The sequence below is a fragment of the Babylonia areolata genome, chromosome 20 (genome assembly GCF_041734735.1).
Source record: "Babylonia areolata isolate BAREFJ2019XMU chromosome 20, ASM4173473v1, whole genome shotgun sequence".
NCBI classification, from domain to species: Eukaryota; Metazoa; Mollusca; class Gastropoda; order Neogastropoda; family Buccinidae; genus Babylonia; species Babylonia areolata.
Genome location: NC_134895.1, coordinates 53,418,753 through 53,446,733, shown reverse-complemented (window position 1 = coordinate 53,446,733; position 27,981 = coordinate 53,418,753). Strand labels below are relative to the sequence as shown.

General features: G+C 39.5%; 1 protein-coding gene across 9 annotated transcripts in view; it reads right to left on the bottom strand.

Moving 5' to 3' along the window:
* LOC143294725 (dual specificity protein phosphatase CDC14AB-like) overlaps positions 1-27,981 on the bottom strand; it is a 53,615-nt gene that overhangs the window by 8,490 nt on the left and 17,144 nt on the right. Inside the window, exons 11-16 of one of the 9 annotated variants that reach the window (XM_076606162.1) lie at positions 26,672-26,852; positions 25,545-25,663; positions 20,646-20,879; positions 19,170-19,211; positions 7,874-8,042; positions 5,944-5,972 (exon numbers count right to left, since the gene is read on the bottom strand). In XM_076606162.1, the coding sequence (XP_076462277.1) occupies positions 5,944-5,972; positions 7,874-8,042; positions 19,170-19,211; positions 20,646-20,879; positions 25,545-25,663; positions 26,672-26,852 (774 nt within the window). Of the gene's footprint in view, positions 1-5,943; positions 5,973-7,873; positions 8,046-9,321; positions 9,359-9,415; positions 12,180-19,169; positions 19,212-20,645; positions 20,880-25,544; positions 25,664-26,671; positions 26,853-27,981 lie in introns of those variants that run through there. The other 8 variants (XM_076606168.1, XM_076606166.1, XM_076606163.1 and 5 more) reach the window with 8 other exon arrangements.

Here is a 27,981-nt window from a genome sequence, read left to right as displayed (position 1 = left end):
AGGCAGAGAAACACTAAGAGACAATCAGAAAGAGAGAGAGGCAGAGAAACACCAAGAGACAATCAGAAAGAGAGAGGCAGAGAAACACCAAGAGACAATCAGAAAGAGAGGCAGAGAAACACCAAGAGACAATCAGAAAGAGAGAGGCAGAGAAACACCAAGTGACAATCAGAAAGAGAGAGGCAGAGAAACACCAAGAGACAATCAGAAAGAGAGAGGCAGAGAAACACCAAGAGACAATCAGAAAGAGAGAGAGGCAGAGAAACACCAAGAGACAATCAGAAAGAGAGAGGCATAGAAACACCAAGTGACAATCAGAAAGAGAGAGGCAGAGAAACACCAAGTGACAATCAGAAAGAGAGAGGCAGAGAAACACCAAGTGACAATCAGAAAGAGAGAGCCAGAGAAACACCAAGAGACAATCAGAAAGAGAGGCAGAGAAACACCAAGAGACAATCAGAAAGAGAGGCAGAGAAACACCAAGAGACAATCAGAAAGAGAGGCAGAGAAACACCAAGAGACAATCAGAAATAGAGGCAGAGAAACACCAAGAGACAATCAGAAAGAGAGAGAGACAGAGAAACACCAAGAGACAATCAGAAAGAGAGAGAGACAGAGAAACACCAAGAGACAATCAGAAAGAGAGAGGCAGAGAAACACCAAGAGACAATCAGAAAGAGAGAGGCAGAGAAACACCAAGTGACAATCAGAAAGAGAGGCAGAGAAACACCAAGTGACAATCAGAAAGAGAGAGGCAGAGAAACACCAAGTGACAATCAGAAAGAGAGAGGCAGAGAAACACCAAGAGACAATCAGAAAGAGAGAGGCAGAGAAACACCAAGTGACAATCAGAAAGAGAGAGAGGCAGAGAAACACCAAGAGACAATCAGAAAGAGGCAGAGAAACAACAAGAGACAATCAGAAAGAGAGAGGCAGAGAAACACCAAGAGACAATCAGAAAGAGAGAGAGGCAGAGAAACACCAAGAGACAATCAGAAAGAGAGGCAGAGAAACACCAAGTGACAATCAGAAATAGAGAGAGAAACACCAAGTGACAATCAGAAATAGAGAGAGAAACACCAAGTGACAATCAGAAAGAGAGAGGCAGAGAAACACCAAGAGACAATCAGAAAGAGAGAGAGAAACACCAAGTGACAATCAGAAAGAGAGAGGCAGAGAAACACCAAGAGACAATCAGAAAGAGAGAGGCAGAGAAACACCAAGAGACAATCAGAAATAGAGAGAGAAACACCAAGTGACAATCAGAAAGAGAGAGGCAGAGAAACACCAAGTGACAATCAGAAAGAGAGAGGCAGAGAAACACCAAGAGACAATCAGAAATAGAGAGAGAAACACCAAGAGACAATCAGAAAGAGAGAGGCAGAGAAACACCAAGAGACAATCAGAAAGAGAGAGACAGAGAAACACCAAGTGACAATCAGAAAGAGAGAGAGACAGAGAAACACCAAGAGACAATCAGAAAGAGAGAGGCAGAGAAATACCAAGAGACAATCAGAAATAGAGAGAGAAACACCAAGTGACAATCAGAAAGAGAGAGGCAGAGAAACACCAAGAGACAATCAGAAAGAGAGAGGGAGAGAAACACCAAGTGACAATCAGAAAGAGAGAGACAGAGACAGAGAAACAGCAAGAGACAATCAGAAAGAGAGAGAGACAGAGAAACACCAAGAGACAATCAGAAAGAGAGAGGCAGAGAAACACCAAGAGACAATCAGAAATAGAGAGAGAAACACCAAGTGACAATCAGAAAGAGAGAGGCAGAGAAACACCAAGAGAATCAGAAATAGAGAGAGAAACACCAAGAGACAATCAGAAAGAGAGAGGCAGAGAAACACCAAGAGAATCAGAAATAGAGAGAGAAACACCAAGAGACAATCAGAAAGAGAGAGGCAGAGAAACACCAAGAGACAATCAGAAAGAGAGAGGCAGAGAAACACCAAGAGACAATCAGAAAGAGAGAGAGGCAGAGAAACACCAAGAGACAGAAAGAGAGAGAGACAGAGAAACACCAAGAGACAGAAAGAGAGAGAGACAGAGAAACACCAAGAGACAATCAGAAATAGAGAGAGGCAGAGAAACACCAAGAGACAGAAAGAGAGAGAGACAGAGAAACACCAAGAGACAGAAAGAGAGAGAGACAGAGAAACACCAAGAGACAATCAGAAAGAGAGAGGCAGAGAAACACCAAGTGACAATCAGAAAGAGAGGCAGAGAAACACCAAGTGATAATCAGAAAGAACCTCCTGTCTTTTTTGTCTGGAGATTAACATTTTCAACCTGTATTTCTACTTAATTGTTCTTTTTTTTTTTACAAAAAGTCATAAACAATCAAGCTTAGATCAACGCAGAATGGGAATTCAGATCATTGAGGGTTTCAAGGACTGACTCAACTTGTAAAAGCTGAGCATTTTTTTCTGAACAGTCTATGTACAAGACCCATTCAGTGAAGCTGATGGACAGACTTTTCCTCAGAATAAAAAATCAACTGGACACACACATTGCCTCCAATGTCAACTGAATTCAATAAATCCATCTGACCTGCATAGTCAGAAACTGTGAACATTAATAAACATATACCTTATACATTCTCTTCTTAAAGTTCCAGTACAACTGATTTACTATCTTTCACAAAAAATCAGGTCATGGAAAACAAAAAGTTACTCAATACCTAGTTTATGAAATTAACTCAACAGACAGGATTTATGTTACAACTATCCAACACACAAAATTATTGTTCAATTTTTAACAACAATAAATGTGTGTTCTCTTAAATGTCGTGATGTGTGTGTGTGAGGGGTGGGGGGTGGGGGGGAGGGGATAAGAAAGTAAAATTAACAAGAAAGGAAAACGAAAACAACTGTTGACCACATCTCACTTCCCTGGAGATTATATCATGAGAACAAGAGAGGCAAGGCCTTCAAGACTCACTTGTGATACACTTTTAAAAAAATCCAAGCTTTTTATGTATTGAGTATAATTTCAAAATGTAATGTTTAAGATGAGAAAGATCAGTTTAAAGCAAATTAAGTCCCCTAGCATTAATTACAGAGTAATTTCCCTTTTTACTATCTGCACCAAAACGTTTGCAAAATAAATAAAACTTCCATGCTTAGCAAAAGAAGTTCCTGTTTGAACAAAAAATGATAATAATGACTCCTCTTGTTGTTGGTTCAGAATATCAGATCAAAGTGCCAAGTTTAGAGAATACAAAAAATATAAATATAACAGTAAATGCAGTTTGCATATAATTAGGCTTCATTTTTTATTTTTTTGTGCCCATCCCAGAAGTGCAATATTGTTATAAACAAGATGACTGGAAAGAACTGAATTTTTCCTATTTTTATGCCTAATTTGGTGTCAACTGACAAAGTATTTGCAGAGAAAATGTCAATGTTAAAGTTTACCACGGACACACAGACACACACACAAGACAACCGAACACCGGGTTAAAACATAGACTCACTTTGTTTACACAAGTGAGTCAAAATTCACCGCATCACCAGTATTTGTACACCAAGCTGCCTCCTTCACATCCACATGCTAACTGCAAACCAAATCATAAAAACAAAACAGAAGAATCCGTATTGAATGTACACATTACATCCTCATCCAAGAGAAAAACCTCTTTAAAATAATCCCATATAATATGCAAATAAACATAATAAAATATATTTCATACATAAAAGGAAAAGTGAAAATTAAAACGTAATAAAGCAAAAGAGTTCACAATTTTACATATTAAAAACAGTATTGGTTTGCAACTTGTTTTTTCTTGCTTTCTTTCTCAATTTTTTTCCCCTTACCTTTGTCTTCAGCTCTCTCCCTCTCCCCCAACTTTCTGGTATGTCACTCTTTGATACACGCACACCCACACACAGGTAAAAAGAAATACGATGAGTAAGCCACTTGCATTTCAAACTCACAGCACACTGCTCAAGCACTCGACTTTAAAAATATATATCGGTGTATTCACCACAGCAACACTTGCAAAGATTTTTCCCTTCCCCTTGGAATGTGTGTGTGTGTGTGTGTGTGTACAGGGGGAGGGGGGAGATCAAGAGAACACCACCACACTCCAGGCGATGAAGCCTTGTTGTCACTGTCCACTAGCAAGCATGAAATAACAGCAGCAACAATGGAACACTTGCAGCTGGTGTATTTCTGACAAAAACTATCAAAAATTCCTGTGGAAAACGAAAAAAATCAGAGTAATATATATTTACACCCATCTGATTGGCCCACACAGAACAAAAATCTCTTTTACTGATACCCTCTTTAAAAAAGAAAATTCCTCTTTACATAATTGTCATATGAAACCTCTTTTCATTTAAATATTTTATTCTGTTATTAACAAAACAAGTATCTGGAGTGAAAGTTCAACACATTGCAAAATGCACACACACACACACACACACACACGAGGTATCTTCCAAACATGTGTAAATTACCAGCTATTTGAGTTAAGTATGAAATAATTCTGTCAGCAAAAAAAAACAACTACTGCATGTAAGACCAACAGTTCAACGCATCTGGAGTCACTGCTACTGGTTTGGCCAATTTGTGTGTGTGTGTGTGTGTGTGTGTGTGTGTGTGTGTACGTGTGTCAAGAGAGAGACAGACATGGGGAGGAGCACAAAATAGGACTGTTAACTCTGTGAAAAGGAACATCAAAATACCCCCCCATCCCCCGACCCATAAAAAAAAACCCCAATAAAAAACAAACTCACGTCCAGTCCAATGTCGATACCATAACTTTTTTCTTCAATAAGTGAGAACTAGGAGCATCACACTCATCACTCCAGTTGAGTCCAAGTTTTGAGTCTTGAGGAGGATGAAAAGTTTCCACACCGTATATCACTGCACAGCACTAGCACTATAAAGCAGCCAACATGTACATGTAATGAATGAGAAGGTGGTGAATACAGTGGCAAGACACGCTGACATCACACAGTACACAGATCCATATCCCCGAATAAATAATAATAATTTTCACCCCCCAAAATTCCAGACATTAAACCTTTCATCTAACAAGAACACTTGACAAGCTTTGTTGTTTCAATTCAATGATACACATGCTTCACACCCCTTCTGCACAGTCAGCAAGATGTCACGCATTTCATGTTAACCTTTCTTTTTTTACTTCTTTTCTTTTTAATACAAATGAAACCTGTGGGTAGGTGTGATATAAACAGCACATCAGCACTGTTTGGGTGGTTGTTGGACTTTCAGTGCTTCAATGCTGTGACTGAATGGTCGCCGGTTGTGAGTTGGTTTTGGTTTTTTTCAAAGTATCTTTTTCTCTATTTTTTAAAGTATTATCAATTTGTCTCCAAGAAAGATTTTCAACATATATCAATAAATACAGCACATTGGTCTGGGTATGTAATCTCATCCTTTAGCTCCCCCCCCCCCCCCCCCCAACCCCCCTTGCTTTTTTTTATTTTTTTTTTTTAACACCGCTTTCAAAAAACAACTGAACCTTCACACAGAAATGCTTTTATGTTACCCATCTTGCGCAAACAGAGTAAAATAAGCATGTACATAGCCACACTGATACACATTTTCTTTGCATGAAAAAGAATGTGCACACCAAAAAAAAAACCAACAAAAAACCGCCGAGAAACCACTGCAACGTTAAAAACTGTGTAGGCTCACAAACAATAAATTCAGCAGCTAAAGAAAAAGCTGCTTTGGTGACTTGAAAAGTTTTAGAAGTTTGCAGCGTTAAGAGTGTACAAGTGGGCTCACAGCAGAAGGAAAGAAGACACTCCAGTCAATGACTTGAAAAGTTTAGAAGTTTGCAACGTTAAGACTGTGCAGATAGGCTGACAAACAGTAACAGCACCATGAGAAGAAGTGATATTGCCCCAGTGACTTGAAGACACTGTCACATCACATCACACTGTGCAGTCTCAACCGTACCTGAACAGAAGGTGATCGTGTGACAAGCCCTGAAACGTCAGCCAGCCAGAATTAATGTCTTCGCTTATGGCAGAAAATCAACTGTGCCAATCATGACCTAGGCCACTTTCAACGAAATGGCTACAGTTGAGTCTGAATTAAGTAGCATTAAAAAAAAAGGATCAATAAAAATTATGAGGGAAAAAAATCTCCAAATACGCATTTACTGCAAAACAACTTTTCTATTTTTCATTGTGAATACAGAAATGTTAATGAATATAAAATATATACCCCCTCCCCAACTCATCTCTCTATCTCCCCCCCCACCCTCCCCCCCCACTCATATATACATACACAACCCCCTCACCATATCTTCATAAACACACACACACACACACATCACACATTTTGAAACAACTTTTTATTTTTTCATTATAAATGCACAAAATGATTTTAATGTTTGTGTGAAAGAGTGTCCATTTCTATGTGGAGTGTACGTGTGTGTGTGTGTGTGTGTGTGTATGCGCGTACGGGTGTGTGTGTGGTGTGTGTGGTGTGTGTGTGTGTGTGTGTGTGTGCACATGCACATTGTTAAACTGAAGAATACACTCATGATTTTCATGAGGGTTCATCCTTATTTGTGGTGTCTTTCAGCAATCTCTTCAACCTTCTGTGGAATCATTTTTCCTGTACACATTCAATTTCTCAAATCAAGAGCACAGCACGCACACACACACACACACACACACACACCCATAAGCCCTCTCAGGATAAATGAAAATGAAGGATAGTGACAACACACTCACTGCTATTCAGTGATAGCAAGCACTATCCACATCAACCAATGCTAACAAACACAGAAGAAAAAAAATATATATATATATAAAGACTAACATTTACAACAAAAGACTGTAGTGTAACTGTCTCCTCTACTGCTGTGACTACAGATCCATAAAGCATGACTGACGTGCTCACAAAACCAAAAGGATAAAAAATGAAAATGCTGATCAGATCACTCAGTTAGAGGGCAGTCACACACACTGCAAGTTTGTTAGCCCTGTGGCTCTCTGAACCTCCATCAACAACAGTCTCTGGAAAACATGACCACATGAGAATATCCAGCTCTGCTGGTTCTGAACCCTAACTCCGTTCCACATCACATCCCCACCCCCTCCCCCTAAAAAAGAAATGGCAGCAGAAAAAGGCAAACTAATTTTTTCATATATCAGTTATACAACATCCCCCATGAGGTGAAATGAAAACACAGATTTTATTCTCTGTTCTCCCCTAAATTTCAAGGACACTGAAGAGAAATCTGTTTTCAGAATGGCTGCTCCGACTAAGAGAAACATTTTACGCTGCAGAATGTAATACGTCTTCCTCTGCCTGGGAACAGAATTGTCAGTATTATCATATGCCCCACTGCCCTGGTTGTGTTAGGTAAAAAACCAACCTATCCACTTCAGTATTCAGTATTGTGTGCAGCCATGACAGAAGACCACATCAGGAGGGGGCGGAGGGGGAAAACAACCCCAAACATTATGAAGAATCTAAACAAGTGATGATAATGGTAACAATAACAACAACAAAAATTAATAATAATAAATCGCCCAAAATAATGAATGTTTACACTAAATACATGTGAACAGTTATCCAATCACTCCAAAATAAAACTCTAGCCACAAATACAAAAATATGATTTATTTCTGCAAATGAGAAAAGTACAGAAAAAAAAAAAAAATCCAGTGCATGTAAATCAGGGGAAGAAAAATAAGTAGCACACACACATGGATTGCAAAACTTTTAACTAAAATTTTTTTTTATCAAAAAGTAGGATGATGATGATTTAGCACAGTTCTATGACACACTCAAAACAAGTAAATAAAAAATAGAAATGTATAAAAAGCACACCCCAAAGTGCACAGAAAGCGGCTCACTCGGGCAGACTTACTGTGTGGCTGGTCGAGCGCAAGTGATACTTGTAGGGCCAGGTGGAGATGAAATCGGTGGACGATGTTTTATAGATATCACGGTCACGACTACTAGTAAGCATGCTTCCCTTTAACTCCCTCGACTTATGGTCGGGGAAGTCAAAGCCAAAGCCCACACGAGGTGAGCTGCTGCTGATCAGAAACAGAACAAAAAAAAACACACCACACGTCATGGTCAATATGCATGCCACTCACACTGGGATCAAACTGCAATCCGCTATAAGTTTTAATGCAGTGTCCACATCTTCACTAGAAAATCTGCTTCCTTGAACTAGAATAATGCCAGTATCTGGGATCAACAATCCACATTCTCTTTTCTTTACCCTAAAACAACAGTTGAAAATATTACTGTAATTGTCAGTATCAGGTATTGCCCTTTGCGATAATAGCAACAGCTGTTAACATCCTGCACAGACACAGTATTTTGGCCAAAAAAGTCAAACTTGTCTGAGAGGATAAGCCAGCTTTCAGAACTTGTACAATTCACTTTCCTTTAAAAAATACCCAGGGCACATGACAATCATCTTCCGTAAACAAGTGCCTTTGGATATGCCAAGTTAAAGTCTTGATTACACAGGGCTGATACAACCCACTGAGACAGACACACTAAAGTAAAATGTTACACAGGGCTGACACAACCCACTGAGACAGACACACTAAAGTAAAATGTTACACAGGGCTGATACAACCCACTGAGACAGACACACTAAAGTAAAATGTTACACAGGGCTGACACAACCCACTGAGACAGACACACTAAAGTAAAATGTTACACAGGGCTGATACAACCCACTGAGACAGACACACTAAAGTAAAATGTTACACAGGGCTGACACAACCCACTGAGACAGACACACTAAAGTAAAATGTTACACAGGGCTGATACAACCCACTGAGAAATGTTACAGAGAACAAACAAGACAAGGCAACAGACAGGACAAAAGAAAAAAGAAAATAACCAGAACAAGGTTTTTAGAAGGTGATTGTACTCTTTCCAACTGGAAAAAATAAACCCCTATGCATCACATTATCAACGAACCCTAGCCCATTTGGAGTTTAGTTAAAACTTAAAACAGCAAAAAACACTTTCAGAATGTGAACAATTTATTCAAGTTTTAAACAGAACCCTCTAACATCTGTACACAAGATTTCACCACCAAGCAATTCTCAAATAAGCATGATTCCGTTTGGCATGTGTAGTATACTTTCTGTTTGAAACATGCAACAGACTGACTTTCAAGTAAGCACAGCCCTAACATGCAAGATCTTGCATGGTCAGCCAAGCATGTGCATCACCAGCCCCCACCCCCAACCTCCACACACACACACTTTCTCTCTCATGCATGCATGCATGCTTGTTTGCTTGCACGCAAATACACACGAGCACACATCACACATATGTGTATACCTGCCAGTGTGGTCGGTTCATTTCAGACATACACTTTCTGCAATCATCAATGCTCAACATTTGGATTTTTTTCTTATTGAATTAAACACACACACACACACACACTCACACACACACACACACACAAGCACAGACACAAAAAATAAGCAACTGCACACACACATACACAAACACCAAATTCTATGAAAGTATTTCCAATACTATGCAGTTCAATCAGTAATTGTCCCATACAGCTTTTTATGACAGAACATAAAATTACCTTTATATTTGAGGAATAAACAATGCACTCATGGTTTACACATAATGCATTCATGGTTTATTCATAATTAAATCTATCCAGATCACTTTATCCAAACTTCAAACTTCACTCTTTGTGGTACAAATGGGGAACAAGGGGGTGTGACATTCTCCATGTTCATCATCACTGTGTGCACCAAAATACGTATCATGGTTTTTACTGGTTGTTTGCTTGTTTGAATGCTCTTGGTTTATTTTTCTTTTTTGTTGTTGTTGTTGTTTTTTAACTGTATAGGTAACTAAGTTACCAGCAGAAACTTATTTGGATGATTTGTGAACCAACTTCATTTATTTAATTTCAGCTTGCTTCTCTGGCGAATGTACAGATGTTTACCACTGGATTTTTAACAAGTACAGGTAATCAATTGCTCAACAACCCCAGAAAAACAGGCAGTATACCCACCAGATGAACTCACTTCATAAAATGGTTCCATCCACCAGCTCAACACTTGTCTCTGTTTCTCCCCATCCCTCATCAGTTATCAATGATTGAGTATCCAAACAGCCTCCAACGATTATTTTTCACAACAACAAAAAACAGAAAAAAACATGATTGTTCTTTTCTGTTAGCTTTATTTTCCCCCTCTGACAAAAGTACTGTTTTTATACAATGTTAAAGTGTGTGTGTGTGTGTGTGTGTGTGTGTGTGTGTGTTAGAGAGAAATCAAGATAGCATCAGTGCGTGTATATCATGTCTTTGAGACAGTTTACAACATGTGTGTCCAAACTCACATGACTTTGCACGTGCTTAACTCAACTGACTGTTCGCAGAGACATCAACTGCTGCATGTTCATACTCCTTCCCTGTCCCACCTCTAATCTCCCTGACGCATTTCTCAACAAACACACCACTACGGGCCTAGCCAAACACCGTATGACCACAGCACAGCAGATACAATGACCACAAGCCAGAAGGTCGCAACACTAAGCTTCAGAACTGTCCAAAGAACAATGCACAGCACAGCAATGAGAGTGTGTGCAAAGAAGAAAAAATGCACAGTTTCAAGTAGGTCTGCCAACTTCCTGCCATGGTGCATGGACAACAGAAAGTGAAAATGACACAAATGGGAAAATCAGAATTACACAAATTGCCTCTGTCAGCGAAGTGTAATCACTGGATGCACACGCTGGTTTTCGACTTGATGAGACTAAAGAAAGGCAACGAAAAGCTGTCCACATTTCTGGGCAATGTTTCAGCAAAGAATGTTCCTAATCATACATCTTAAGTTTCAACTCAAATCAAGTTAATGAAAAACACTGAAATACTGTCCACATTTTGTGCGGTTCACATTTACAGGCAATGCATCAGCAAAACAGTATCATAATCATACATTGTTTTTTCATTTATGCAATTATGTGAAGATCAGGCATCTGCTCTTTTTTCCCCCTGCAGATGTGGTGCAGCATATATGGATCTGCCTGCACACTCCGACAACTCCATGAAACAGAAACCTTTAATTCAATTCCAATCAAATGAAAGAAAAATACTTGAAATGCTGTCCACAATTTTTTTGAGCTGCACATTTTTCCTTCTGCATTCTTTGAGGAGTGTTTAGATAAAAAGCGTTTCTTGTGACAGTTCTGAGGACTGGAATACAGTACTTGGACAGAGGGGACTGCAGATCCAGCCAGTGACGAAAGCTATGAAAGAGGGAGTGAGAACGCTGGGTCCTACAAGAAAGGGAAAAAGGAGCCAAGGATAAACTCTCAGTATTCAACAACGCCCAGGTCAACTGCTTTCACATCCCCACAAAAAGAAAATTTATTGACAACCATTTCTAGTCATTCAGTGGCCACCGTTCAGTGCACTTTTGGATCTGATGCTGGGACAAATGTCACCAAGCTTCCTTTCTTCACATACGCTCACTTGCATACACTCACACACAAGCGCACACTTGCACACACACACAAACATACATACATGAACACATAATATACACATAAGCTGCAAAAAGAAATATTTGCACCCAAGCTCCAACAAACAAAAATAAACTTTGTCCCCTCAAAACAAAATTGATCAATGATTCTATCCATATCTAATATATCCACTCTTTGTCATGTCTTAAATATGCCTGCTTACAATTAGCACCAACCGGTGCACATCATCGCAGAAAACCACAAAATGCCACCATGTAAATGGGAAATATACACACACCGAGTGCAACCAAAGACACACAGAACCAGAAGCCAGCAAGATTACAATAATAATACATATAAATCAACAAACCATCAACCACTGGGAGGATAACCAAAAAGTATATTCACAAAAAACACCCCATAAAAAACACAAAAACAATTAGGTCATAGCTGCAGTAATCTGAAAACTGACACTGCATCAAAAGTCACACACAGTAACATGCTTGTCTGGCACATTAGTAATGACCCAGTTGTCAATGGCCTGTGTAGGGTTCAGCCTGGCGGGTAACGTGCAGCAGGCAAGAGCCAGGTGTGTGAAGCCTATTACCACACTTTGAAATGATGGTGATGTCAGCAACATGTCAGCTATGTCGATTGATCCCGTCAACATGATGATGCTGATGATGAAGGGAAGTGTGGTGAAACTGGATTGATCAAACAAAATGTGCACACATAAACACGCACACACACACAGGGTAAGAGACAATGGACAGACTCCACAACTACTGTGGTGATAACTTCGTCTATTACCACATATGTGAAAAGGCGTTAGCTGCAAGTGCTGCTACTACTATCACAGGTGAAACTCTCTCTTGGCATGGTAAGGCCAAAGAAATAAATTACCATCATTAAAAAAAACCCCAAAAAAACATATAAAATGTGCTGCCATTTTACCGATCAAAGGACCAACTACAGAACCAACTAACCATCCTCTGACAAAAGAGAAAATAAATCTTGGCATGTTTTCTGTTCCTCAGAAATTTTCATTTCATTTCTTCCTCTTCAAAGAGAGGTGCAAAATGTAACTCTCTCAGACGGGCACAATAGCCGTGTGGTTAAAGCATTGGACTTTCAATCTGAGGGTCCCGAGTTCAAACCTCAGTAACGGCGCTTGGTGGGTAAAGGGTGGAGATTCTTCCAATCTCCAAGGTCAACATATGTGCAAACTTGCTCGCGCCTGAACCCCCTCCATGTGTATATGCAAGCAGAAGATCAAATACGCATGTTAAAGATCCTGTAACCCATGTCAGCGTTCAGTGGGTTATGGAAACAAGAACATACCCAGCATGCACACCCCCAATAGCAGAGTATGGATGCCTACATGGCGGGGTAAAAATGGTCATACACATAAAAGCCCACTCGTGTAAATACTAGTGAACGTAGGAGTTGCAGCCCACGAAAGTAGAAGTAACTCTCAAACTTTAAGCTGATTTGTGCCCCCTTATTTTGAGATGTGGGAACTGTTAGAAATAATGGGAAGGTCATATTTCACCAAATCCATGTGACAGAGCAAGTTACGAGTGCCTGTGACCAGAGAGGAGGAACGAGAAATATCATATCATTATAATTAAAAATATTATTTCAAATACCTGTTATGAATGTGAAAATATGGTTTGCACATGGCAAGTGTGGGTGAATCATAAGCTGTGCATGTTCATGTGTGTGTGTGTACGTATATGTATGTGCAGTAACCTCAGTCTGAATTTGTCAGAGCTCAGGTGAAGGGCATCTGTTGAGACGCTGGAATGAAACCTTGACTGTTCCGTACATCAGGTGGGGAAAATTGTAAAGTTTTAATCTTATCATTCATTCAATGGTTAGTCGCTGGATAATTTTATTCAAAATTCAACTTGCAATTAAATAGTTATTGAGAAGGTAGTAGTAGCTGTTGGTTTTGAAATGTTTTGCTCTGTGATAAATTAATACTTTTTCTGTGCATTTATAAGATGTAGTGACTCTCTTAAATGAATATTATATTGTTAATTGGAAATGGTATGAATACATGAGTGGTGTTAAGGGACAGTAAATGTAAGAAAAGAACATAAGGCGACAGTGAAATGAAAGTGGGAACATCAAAGGATTAGCTGGATGCTCGTTCAGTGTGAAGGAAGGAAGAATTTTAAATGGAGTGTGCCAAGAGCTAAAAACATGGAAAAAGTGTTATCAGGGCTCCATGTTGACCAGCCATGGAGTGGAGGGACCCCTTGTGGAACTGATGTTCAATGGAGGAGGAGGTGCCCGATTGTCGCAAAGTTGTGTGGGGTGGACATTGACATGGTTACTGTGAGTAGACTGTCAACTGGCTGGCCTAGGACTGAGTGCGATCCTGTGGACTGGATCGAAGCAAAGAGCAGCTGTGCAATGAGAGAATTGTGAATTGTAACATTCAAGAAGTCTGTTCCCCGGTTTAGAAAAAAAACAATAACTGTTGTTTCCAAGTGAAAAGAGTGTGCGTGAGTGAAGAAAAAAATTTCATTTTGTCTTTATAATCATAACTGGCTCAAGGGAAAATTCCTTGTGTCTGTTTTTCTGTTTGCTGAGAGTGGTAGACTGAAGACTGAAGTGAACTCACTGGTTATTTCTTTCCTCCTGTCTGTCTCCTCACCTACTTAGTTACATTCACATTATTACAATAACAGCGTCCCTTGCTGTGTGTGCGGTGCCTACGGTTTCTATGGCCCACAGATTCTGTGCTCAGTTTTCTACTTTTTTGTTTTGATTTGCTGTCTTCAGTGTTTGGTTTCGGTCATGCACAATGTAAAGAACTGGGGAATGCTTTTTGGACAAACAAGTGACACACCCATCACTGAATATTGCACTTGACAGTTATCATCCGCTGGCTGGTATTTTGTGTTCAGAAACTGCTCTTTTGAATGCTCATTCTTGTAGCATTCACTGGCCGCAATGCCCATGTTTGCTTGAACGTACAAGCAGAATTCCGATGTCTATCCAGTCAACAAGAGAACAGTGTCACGGCTCGTTGGCGATCGTTGTGTGTGTTTGTGTGCGCCTCTTTTCTCCTTCCTTTCTCCCCCCTCTCTCTTCCCATCTCCTTCACCACCTTCTCTCTTCCCGTCTCCTTTACCACCCTCTCCCCCTCGTGTGTATGTTCAGCTTAACGCCCAGCTTACGCATGTGCATTCCTTGGGATGTGTGTGTGGTATATTCCAATTCTTGAATATTTTGACATCAGAGCAGAATTCAAGAATTTATGTATATAGGGGAGAAATATTTCCCTTTGTTGTTGATGCCAAGCTCTCTCAAGAGACGGGTCACCGTTCCAGCGGGTGAGCTGTTGGGTGCCGTCTGTGAAGTTGTGGGGCGTTTGCCATGTCACCCCCTTCTTCTTTGATGTGTGTCAGTGTTAGTCTGTGTGCGTCTGTGTTTTCACCCTGCGCCTGTGGTGTGCCTGTTTATCTGGTGACAGGTGAGGGAGTAGTGTGTTTGTCTTGTAGTATTAATTTGATGACGTGACCTGAAATCTGTTGACATAAAGTGAAATAGGTATCAGGAGCTTGTCAGGTTGGGGTAGTGTGGTTTTTCTTTTTATCGGAAATCTTTTAAATCCAATATTCTTTTATTTACAAATATTTGGGGGGAATTAGTAAAATTCTGTTTTGTGCTTAGGTGTGTTATTCTGCCATATATTCAGCTCGGATTATTGTTTCAAATCTGTTTTCTTTATTGATGAAAAATGTCTAACTACAGTCTGTAAATTTTCCCAAACATTTTGTGAAGATGGAAATGAGGTATGTTGTGATAACGCTTTACTGGGTGTTTCTATTATTTGAACAAGCAGGATAGATACTGGCATGATTTACTGTCATTTAGGATTGGTCGTAATGGACGCTTTGGATTGTGTGTAAGTTTACGCCTGTCATTAGTGGGGAAAATTATAACAAACATTTAAAGTATTTTTCTTGTCTGTAGCTTTCATGCGGAAGTGACCAATGTAAAAGGTTATCCACTTGCTCCCTTGTTTAGTATAATGAATATTGCTTAAGGTGTGGGGGTGTACTCTTTTTGTAACTTGTAAGAAAGGCATAGTCTTCAAAAAAGTGGGAGTGGGTTCCAGATTTTCCTGTGAGATTTACTCCCTGTGCCACTGCCTTCAACGGATCTCCAGGACACAACTCTGGAACAGTCCTCGTTCCCCTTATACTGTGTCTTTCCTAAATTTTCCTCACACCCACTCCCACTTCTCACCTCCAACGTACCCTTTCCCACTGTCCCCTTCACCCCATCCTACCTCAGCCATCAAATGTGCCAGTGTCGTCAGTCTTCAGCTGTTGGGATGAGTTCCAGTCTGAACTCTGGCAGCGTTGTTGAGCTGAACTGGTGCTGCAGTTGACTATGAGATTGTAGTAGAACTGTGCTGTGGTTTGACAGGGGATATCTATTTGAGTGCTTTGATTTGTTACGTGTATCTATTTTTTTCATGACCACAGTAAAGAACGGAGCTGAACTTTTCTGTGTCTCTGTGTTGTCCGGATGTTAGCTAGTCTGGGAAGGGGTGGGGGTACATGGGCAACTCCTTCCAGATTGTGACAAACAGTCATGTTGCTATAAACATGGACAGAAAGCACACATCTTTGTTCAAATGAGTCAACAAAAGAACTGTCATGTCATTATAAACGTGGGAAGAAAACACACACATCTTTGTTCAGTTCAGTTTAGTTGCTCAAGAAAGCGTCACAGCTTTTGGACAAATCCATATACACAACACCACATCTGCAAACCAGATGCCTGACCAGCAGCATCACCCAACGCCTTTTGTCAGGCCTTGAGACATTTTTCTTCATGTGAGTCAACAACAAAATTGTCATGTCATTATAAACATGGGAAGAAAACACACATATCTTAGTTCAAGTGAGTCAACAACAAAACTCTCATGTCGTTATGAATGTGGGAAGAAAGCACACACACCTTTATTCAAGCGAGTCAAACCTGGGACAATCATGTCATTACAAACATGGACACAAAGCACACACATCTTTGGGTAAATGAGTCAACAAGATTACTGTCATGTCATGATGAACATGGGAAGAAAACACACACACATTCATTTAAATGAATCAAAAACACTGTCATGTCGTTATAAACATGGGCAGAAAACACACACATCTTTGTTCAAAAGAGACAACAACAGAACAGTCATGTCTTTATAAACATGGGAAGAAAACACATCTTTGTTCAAAAGACACAACAACAGAACAGTCATGTCTTTATAAACATGGGAAGAAAGCACACACATCTTTGTTTAAATGAGTCAACAACAGAACAGTCATGTCTTTATAAACATGGGAAGAAAACACATCTTTGTTCAAAAGAGACAACAACAGAACAGTCATGTCTTTATAAACATGGGCAGAAAACACACACATCTTTGTTCAAAAGAGACAACAACAGAACAGTCATGTCTTTATAAACATGGGAAGAAAACACACACATCTTTGTTTAAATGAGTCAACAACAGAACAGTCATGTCATTATAAACATGGGCAGAAAACACACACATCTTTGTTTAAATGAGTCAACAACAGAACAGTCATGTCTTTATAAACATGGGAAGAAAGCACACACATCTTTGTTTAAATGAGTCAACAACAGAAATGCCATGTCATTATAAACGTGGGAAGAAAGCACACACATCTTTGTTTATGTGGAATCTGGAACGATACGTTGCAGGAACCTTTGCAGATCATCGTCGTAACGAGTCATGGGAGCGCATGGCTTAATTAGTCTATGAATCTATCTATTTTTGTTTTAAGCTCAAATTAAGTTTAAATCAAGTTTAAGTGAGTCAACAACAGAACTGTCATGTCATTATAAACATGGGCAGAAAACACACACATCTTTGTTTAAATGAGTCAACAACAGGACTGTCATGTCATTATAAACATGGGCAGAAAACACACACATCTTTGTTTAAATGAGTCAACAACAGAACTGTCATGTCATTATAAACGTGGGAAGAAAGCACACACATCTTTGTTTAAATGAGTCAACAACAGAAATGCCATGTCATTATAAACGTGGGAAGAAAGCACACACATCTTTGTTTATGTGGAATCTGGAACGATACGTTGCAGGAACCTTTGCAAATTATCGTCACAACGAGTCATGGGAGCGCATGGCTTAATTAGTCTGAATCTATCTATTTTTGTTTCAAGCTCAAATTAAGTTTAAATCAAGTTTAAGTGAGTCAACAACAGAACTGTCATGTCATTATAAACATGGGAAGAAAGCACACACATCTTTGTATAAATGAATCAACAACACTATCATGTCATTATAAACAAGAACAGAAAGCACACACATCTTTGTTTAAATGAATCAACAACGTTTTTCATGTCACTACGAACATGGGCAGAAAACACACACATCTTTGTTTAAATGAGTCAACAACAGAACTGTCATGTCATTATAAACATGGGCAGAAAACACATACATCTTTGTTTAAATGAGTCAACAACAGAACTGTCATGTCATTATAAACATGGGCAGAAAACACATACATCTTTGTTTAAATGAGTCAACAACAGAACTGTCATGTCATTATAAACGTGGGAAGAAAACACACACATCTTTGTTTATGTGGAATCTGGAACGATACGTTGCAGGAACCTTTGCAGATTATCGTCACAACGAGTCATGGGAGCGCATGGCTTAATTAGTCTGAATCAATCTATTTTTGTTTTAAGCTCAAATTAAGTTTAAATCAAGTTTAAGTGAGTCAACAACATCGTCATGTCATTATAAACATGGGAAGAAAGCACACACATCTTTGTATAAATGAATCAACAACACTGTCATGTCATTATAAACAAGAACAGAAAGCACACACATCTTTGTTTAAATGAATCAACAACGTTTTTCATGTCACTACGAACATGGGAAGAAAACACACACATCTTTGATCAAATGAGTCAACAACAGAACTGTCATGTCATTATAAACATGGGAAGAAAACACATGTGTCCTTGTTTAAATGAGTCAACAACAGAACTGTCATGTCATTATAAACATGGGAAGAAAGCACACACATCTTTGTTCAAAAGAGACAACAGAACAGTCATGTCTTTATAAACATGGGCACAAAGCACACAAGTCTTTGTTCAAAAGAGACAACAGAACAGTCATGTCTTTATAAACATGGGCACAAAGCACACACGCCTTTCCCAGTCTGAGCCAAGTTACAGCACAGCCAGATTACATGAAACAATGACGGGGATCAAAACAACAAACCAAAATGTCATTTTAAGGATAAAAAAAGGATGGGTGCAATTCTACAACAAAGCTTCACACTGCCCCACAAATCAGCTTAAAAAAAAGAAGAAAAAATCCAAACAAACAAAAACCACATTAATATATCAAAGAAGCATACATTAATACAAAAAACGGCATATCAAAGTTATAACCTATGTTGCAATAATTATGTCACAACAGGGGTGGGAAGACTAACTACAAAACTCTTTTTTTTTTCCCAAGAGTACAAAAATGCACTGCAAATAAAAAACAAAAAACAACATATATATATATACACAATAACCATCCACTACGAGAGGAATGGAGTGAAGTGGCACACAGGGTCGTAAGTAAGTGCACCACTGGAAAACAACACAGAATCATACCTAGTGTTCATCGCCTTCCGTAAGCTATACATCTGGTTTCTTCTACAATAGAAAAGAGAAAGAAACGTGAAAGGGTTTAATCAATTAAAGTCACCACACCCTAAACTCAACAGCAGCTGTTGTCACAATGCCACTGAAGGTAAACCTTGCAAGCATACTTTCAAACAAAAACAAACAAAAAAATTTGATGGCTACTGGGAAATCAACTCAATCCTACATGTGTGATAAGAAGGAAGGTGGAGGTAGAGAGCATAGAGTCCTGTAGCCATTGTGGCCAGCGGGGCAGTGAATTCATGTCTAATGTGCCTGACCCTAGGGCTCGACACAGCAAGTTGGGATCCAACCCTCTCCTTCAGCAGAAAGGAAAGACTCTTTCTAAAACACTACTCTTGCAGCTCGCACACAATTAAAAACGCTGGTCTCTCCACAACCAACCAAGCCAGTCATTATTTCTTTGCAAATGATCATAAACAAAATTCAAGGGAAAGAGGGGTGGGGGGGGGGGGGGGCAGAAGGGATGGACGGGGGATCGGTATCTTAATATTTGTATTTCTTTTTATCACAACAGATTTCTCTGTGCGAAATTTGGGCTGCTCTCCCCAGGCTTCACTACAATGCCACCATTTTTTTTCCCCCTGTATACAGTTTTATTTGTTTTTCCTATTGAAGTGGATTTTTTTTACAGAATTTTGCCAGGAACAATCCTTTTGTTGTCGTGGGTTCTTTTACGTGCGCTAAGTACATGCTGCACACAGGAGTTCGGTTTATTGTCTCATCCAAATGACTAGCGTCCAGACCACCACTCAAGGTCTAGCGGAGGGGGAGAAAATATCGGCGGCTGAGCCATGATTTGAACCACTGCCCTCAGATTTTCTCGCTTCCTAGGCGGACGCGTTACCTCTAGGCCATCACTCTTAGAGGTTCATAACTAGGCACCAGCTCCCATGAGAGGTGTTGGGGGGAAAAGACAGGGAGGAGTGTTCCTTCACATTCTGCCCTTCAAAACAATACTGGGCACCACTTTCCACCACAAAGAAAAGAAAGCAGAGATGTCTGAACAGGAGTAGTGGGGGGAAGGGAGGGGCGGGGGGGGTGCGGGGGAGCTACAGTGGACAGGAAGAGAGGGCGAGAGGGGAAAAAAGAGAGAGAGGGTTAAGAAGAAAGAAAGAAAAAGAGAGTGGTGGAAGAAAGAGAGAGAGAGAGAGGAAAAAAAAGAGAGAAAAAGAGAGCTGTGGAAGAAAGAAAGAAAGAAAGAGAGATAAAGAAAGACAGAAAGAGAAGAAAAGAATGAGGAAAAGAGAGAGAAAGAAAGAAAAGATGCCAGGGAAAGAAAGAGAAAAAGAAACAAAGAAAGAGAGGGAAAGAAAGAAAAAAAAAGAAAGAGAAAGAGAAGAAAGAGAGAAAGAAGAAAGAACGAACAAGGAAAGAAAGAAAGAAAGAAAGAGGGTTGAGGGAAGGGAGGAGAACGACACCCACCTCTTGGAGCCTGCAGGGGAGGTAGTGGAGGTGGAGGTGGTGGTGGTGGAGGTGGAGAGGCCGTGGCGGGGTCCTCGCTTGGCGTGGGCGGCGTTGGGGTGGGGAGAGATGACCGACAGGGAGGAGATCTTGGACGACTTGAGGGGCGACACTGCACTCTGACCAGCACTCTTGGCCCCCGACATGCGCAGGGGCTGCGTGGTGGAGCGCTTATGGGGCTTCCCATCCTCAGTACTGAGCACAAGGCATGGGGTGGGTTACCAGGGTTGAGGTGGGGGTTGGGGAGGGAGATCACTGTTATCTTCATCGATGCTTAGTGTCACCATCATGCATATGATGTCATCGTCATAATGTTGACACATCATCACTGTCACACAACCGTGAATCATCACAGTCATCATCGTTATCTTCATCGATGCTAAGTGACGCCATCATGCAACTGATAATGGTGACTTAGCATCACTGTCACACAACCGTGAATCATCACAGTCATCACTGTTATCTTCATCGATGCTAAGTGACGCCATCATGCATATGTCATCGTCATCATGTTGACACAGCATCATCGTCATGCAACCGTGAATCATCAGAGTCATCACTGTTACCTTCATCGATGCTAAGTGACGCCATTATGCAACTGATAATGGTGACTTAGCATCAATGTCATACAACCGTTAATCATCAGTGTCATCATCGTTATCTTCATCGATGCTAAGTGATGCCATCATGCAACTGATAATGGTGACTTAGCATCACTGTCATACAACCGTTAATCATCAGTGTCATCATCGTTATCTTCATCGATGCTAAGTGACGCCATCATGCAACTGATAATGGTGACTTAGCATCATTGTCATACAACCGTGAATCATCAGTGTCAACATAAACATCGTTTCTGACTGCTGTGGTTTTTTACTGGTCGAGACCAGCATGCAGCGCTGTATCATATGGAACATGTTTCATTAATTTCTAAAAGAAAAGAAAAAAACGTTGTCCTTTGAGCAGTATCAGCAATCTGATTTTCAGCTGTGATGTTCTGTGTAAGTGTGTGTGTTCAATATGGACAGAAAAACTGAGGAAAGGCATTCAAGCACTATCACTGCAAGTTTAATGTTTGCCAGTTTGGATAAAACCACTTTGATCCTTTTCAAATCTGACTTATGGATAAAACCACTTTGATCCTTTTCAAATCTGATTTTCAATCATCTTCGCCCCCCCTCCCCCTTCTTGCTCACCCTCTCCCACCATCCCTTGGCTGAGAAAATAGCATATACCTCATTCAAAAAACTGATGACAAACAAAAGGGTTAACATGGAATTCCTAACAAATAGTGAGGAGTTACAACACACACACAAACACACACACACAGTCTCAGTTTCAAAGAAGTGCCAAAGCATGCAGACTGATCCAAAAAGCTAAGTGATATCTGCTTTAAGAAAAAGAAAAAGGGGTAGGGGCAGGAGGTATGGGAGGTGGGGGGTGGGGGCAGCAGACACAACTACTTGTTTAACCAACATGCTCAACATGCATTTAGAGCCTATCAAATCTCTCTCTTTTTTGTTGTTGTTTGTTTGTTGTCGTTTTTTTTGTGTTTTTGACTCACTTGTGTAAACAAAGTGAGTCTATGTTTTAACCCAGTGTTTGTGTGTGTGTGTGTGTGTGTGTCCGTGGTAAACTTTAACATTGCAATTTTCTCTGCAAATACTTTGTCAGTTGACACCAAATTTGGCATAAAAGTAGGAAAAATTCAGTTCTTTCCAGTCATCTTGTTAAAAACAATATTGCACCTCTGGGATGGGGAAAAAAGAAAAAAGAAAAAAAAAAGCCAAATTATATGCAAATTGGATTTACTGTTATATTTATATTTTTTTTAATTCTCTAAACTTGGCACTTTGACCTGATATTCTGACAACAACAAAAGCAGTCATTTTTATCATTTTTTGTTCAAACAGGAACTTCTTTTGCTAAGCATGGAAGTTATATTTATTTTGCATGTCTGGTGCAGATAGTAAAAAAGGGAAATTAATCTGTAATAAATGCTATGGGGCTTAATTTGCTTTAATTAAACTGATCTTTCTCATCTTAAACATTACATTTTGAAATTATACTCAATACATAAAAAGCCTGTGTGTTTTTTTTACTCTCATTGTACAGGGCTTTCACTATGTTCATTCGCCCAAGTGGTTTTTTCGGAAAATACTAAAATCAATATTACGAGTGGACATTATAGATCTATTGGCTAAGCCCTGAAGGTCATGGGCAAAAATCAATTGCATACACATATTTATACATATTCAAAGCACATGCTCATATTCTTCACGAATGCGAACGACACCATTCAAGTTGTTGACCTGCCCGTTCAATCCAATATTCAATCGACAATACACGATAACATGTGATGAAAAGTTGGAGAAGGAGACCGTTAAATATTTATTCAGAGAAAGATTTGTGAACGCCTCATCACTTACTGGATTATGCCCCAAACTGCCATAAAAATATCCACAGAATCAGTCGGAATTCACAGTTAAAAATAATAAACCATGAGAGTTAATACCCTTGAATTGATGAAACATAAAAATTTCCAGCCTTGACTTTTCTCAAAATGAAGTCCTTTTCACTTCATACGACGTTTAGAAGTACTTTTACTTGGCTCTACATGTTATTAGCTTAACGAAATACTTAATTTTCATATCAACTTTAAAACTATAAGACTAGAATGAACATAAAAGAGAAATTGAATCGACCGTGTCAACCAGGTGTAACTAAACTTGTACATCTATCTAGATCCAGAGAAAACGGCTAAATGTTGCAGTGTGATTGCGGCGATAGCCACGTCTCCTTTACTGCGGACTTAAAAAGAATTTTTAATTGCCCTTAAAGATTTTTTGAATGCCCAAGATACACCAGAGTAATATGTTTAAACAGCGTTCTCACTGGGAATACCGCAATCGATTTATCGCCCTTTAAAAAAGCATGTTTAAATATTATATTTTTGAACGTCAGCTAAGGATCCACGATTGTGTAATGGGTAAGACAGTTTCTTCTAACCCAAACACGCGGGGTTCGAATCTGCCGTTTGACTTTTTTTTTCTTTTTTCTTTTAACCTGAAGCTTTATAATAACAAATACAGAACACATTTTAACGATTAGACTTTTTAAAAAAAATGTATCACAACTGAGTCTTGAAGGCCTTGCCTCTCTTGTTTTTGCCCAGAGGGCTGGTTGTAAAAAAACGAAGTAATGTTTATTCCACAACCCTCTTGAAATAAAATGTTTCATTTTGTTTTGGTTTGTTTCTCTCTCTTTGAAATGGTATGTTACAAATATTCTAAACATACAAAAAAAAAAAGTAAATAAATTTAACAGTTAATAAATAATACCAGTGAACATGGCAAAAAAAAAAAAAAAGGAAAAAAAAAAGAACACAAACAGCAGCCAAAAATTCCAAACAGCAGTAAATTAAAAAAAGTAACAGACAGACAAATCAGTAAATCCAGCCAAAGACAGCAGCAACTGGTGCTGGCCCTTTCCTGCCCCACTGTCAAAAGCTGTATCAGCTTCACAAAGAACTAGTGGTAGGATCCCCAAGTCTTGCCTGGCTGGCCACACAGATAAATTTCACTTTCCCCAGGACACTGAGTTCGGACAAATCCATACGCCCTTTACCACATCTGCTTGCCAGATGCCTGACAGCTGCACATCCCCGACACGCCTGATCAGGCCTGGAGTGCATGCATATATCATGTTTGTGTACCTCTCTGAGTGGTTTCCTCTGCAGAATTTTGCCAGGGGACAGCACTTATGTTGCTATGGGGGTTTTTTCAGTGTGCTAAGAGTGTGCTGCACACAGGACCTCAGTTTATCATCTCACCCGAATGACTAGACGTTCAGTTTGATTTTCCAGTCAAATTATCTGCCAAGGGAAAGTAAACATTGTTGCTTAAAAGTGAAATTCAGCAGGAAAGAACTGATATTTCAGTAAGCAAACAAACTCCCTGAAAAAGAAACGCATGCTTTTGTCAACTTTCATTTGTTTCTTTTTTGTTTTTTTGTTTTTTTTACCTGTTCAGACCTGTTAAGGAGAAATATAAAAACATATCATCAACAAGGTATACTGAAATGAAAAGCTAATCCTAGTCAATTAAAGCAATACTTGACATCTGACATTGCTAAACATTATTTTTGTTTGACATGCATTACACATCTTTTTATTTGACATGAACATACATGTAAATCCACAAAACTGGAGTTCACTGGTTTTTTGTGTCCGGAAGGCATCACTGACACATGCGGCATGCACGTGGTTGTTATGTTTTGAAGCACCGGTGTGTGTGTGTGTGTGTGTGTGTGTGTGTGTGTGATTATAATTTTTATGCACCATGTTTCTTTTTTTTGTATTTCAATGGAAGACACAATAGAAATAAACTATTATTATTATTATTAATTTTATCCATTTTATTATTATTATTATCATTATTATTATCATCATCATCATTATACACCTTTAGCATGTGCATTCTAGCTGACTGAAGTACTTAACAAAAATAAACGTACCGTTTGTCTTACTAAGTCTGGGCATACGGGGTGTAGTCCAGCAAAATCATTGGACTAAATTTCAACCGTTTTAGTCTGCATGTAGACTCGGACTTCATCAAAGTCTTCCGCCATGAATACCAACTTTCAGTGGATTGTCGCGGACAACACGTTTAGTCTAGACGTTTCCGTTTACACCAGCCCCATGAATACAATCCCTGAAAACGGAGCATAACTGCCTGCATGGCTGGGGGGTAATAACAATCATACACCTAAATGCCCACTTGTGTATACGGGTAAACATGGAAGTCACAGCCCACGAATCAAGAAGAAGAAAAAAAACCACACACACAAACAAGTACTTACGATCCAAGTGTGCCTGTAGTGGCCGAGCGAGAGTGCTTGCGCAGCAGTTTCAGCTGGTTCAGTTTGTCACCTTGAGTTTCTCCGCTGTCTTGACTGCGTGTTTGGGGAGGATCGTAAACCTGAACGACATCATAAGTCTTTCTTGGAAACAGTCCTTGGAAACAGATAAAGGATCACAGACCGGAATTTCATCACAAGTCCTTCTTGGAAACAGATAAAGGATCACAGACCAGAATGACATCACAAGTACTTCTTGGAAACAGATAAAGGATCTCAGACCTGAATGACATCACAAGTACTTCTTGGAAACAGATAAAGGATCACAGACCTGAATGACATCACAAGTACTTCTTGGAAACAGATAAAGGATCTCAGACCTGAATGACATCACAAGTACTTCTTGGAAACAGATAAAGGATCACAGATCTGAATTTCATCACAAGTCCTTCTTGGAAACAGATAAAGGATCACAGACCTGAATGACATCACAAGTCCTTCTTGGAAACAGATAAAGGATCACAGACCTGAATGACATCACAAGTACTTCTTGGAAACAGATAAAGGATCACAGACCAGAATGACATCACAAGTCCTTCTTGGAAACAGATAAAGCATCTCAGACCTGAATGACATCCAAGTCCTTCTTGGAAACAGATAAAGCATCTCAGACCAGAATGACATCACAAGTCCTTCTTGGAAACAGATAAAGGATCACAGACCAGAATGACATCACAAGTCCTTCTTGGAAACAGATAAAGGATCACAGACCTAAATGACATCACAAGTCCTTGGAAACAGATAAAGGATCACAGACCTAAATGACAACAAAAGTCCTTGGAAACAGATAAAGGGTTGTAAAAAGTCACTGCATCAGAAGGCCTTCGAGGAAAGAGATAAAAGTGTCAAGCTGGATTGCTACCTCTTCCATAAGTCAACATCATACATAAATTCATCAGTAAGACAGTGCAACAGACTCTGCAAAAAAATTTTTTTTTTTCAACCGCCTGTTGCTGATGCTTAGTACAGGAACAGTCAATTCAAAAACACTCAGTGCTTATTTATGGAACATGATCCGTTCAAGTAAAGTCTTGACAACCCAACAAAGAAAGAAAACAGATGACACTCACGTTGTCATACTTGCTGAAGCGGTTGTCGTTGTCCACTGTATCGTGGATGCGCATGTCATCAACGCCCGACAGCAGATTGGAAACGCTATGGTTACGCTCCCGCTGTTTATCCTTCTCCAGAGAAGCTTCTTTCCGACGAGATCGGTAGCTGTCACCTTCAGACCACATCCACATCTGGCGTCTGAACATAAGAAAGCAGAAGAGATAAGCAACAAGAGCGGGGGAGACCACATCCACATCCACCGTCTAAAGACAGAAAACAGAACAGAATTATAAGCAACACAGAACAGGGAAGACCACACCCACATCCACTGTCTAAAGACAGAAAACAGAACAGAATTATAAGCAACACAGAGCAGGGGAGACCACATCCACATCCACAGAAAACAGAACAGAAATATATGCAACACAGAGCAGGGAAGACCACACCCACATCCACCGTCTAAAGACAGAAAACAGAACAGAATTATAAGCAACACAGAGCTGGGAAAACAAACCCACAGCAGACGTTATCTTTGCACTTGAAAGCAAGCAGTCTTTGTGGAAACTGTTGGGCTTTGGTGTGCTAAAGAATGCCAAAGTTTTTATTACTTGAATAAAATTAATTATTTTCCAAATGAATGTATATGACGATTCTACATCAAATAATATCCAAGTAGTTTAAACGTATATTGGTGTGAAAGCAGAGTGTGTGTGTGTGTGTGTGTGTGTGTGTGTGTGTGTGTGTGCATGTCTATGTGTGTGTTTGAGTGTGTGTGTGTGTGCATAAGCATGTGTGAGTCTGTGCATTTGTGTGGGAGTGGGGAGGGTTGGGGGGGGGGGGGGGATTGAGTGCATGTTTTTGTGCAAATGTGACTCTGTGTGTGCATACATGCATGTTCTTGTGTGTGTGCATGTTCACATGTTTTCTTTCTTTTCTTTTTTTTTATTCTCTCTGTCTTTTCCCTTCTTTGTTTGCCTTTTTTTCTCTCTCTCCCTCCTTTCCTTCGTTTTTGCTTATATACCATCACTGTTGTCTTTTTTATTTTTTAAAATTTTATTTTACTTATTTATTTTATTATTATCATTATTATCTATTTATTAAGTTTTTTTTATATTATTATTATTTAGTTATTTATATATTTATTTATTTTATTTTATTTTGTACGCTTATACATATTATTATTAGTTGTAGTTCTTTTATACGTATTTATCTCTTTTTTTTCTATTCTTTCCTTTTCAAGGCCTGACTAAGCGTGTTGGGTTACACTGCTGGTCAGGCATCTGCTTGGCAGATGTGGTGTAGCGTATATGGATTTGTCCGAACGCAG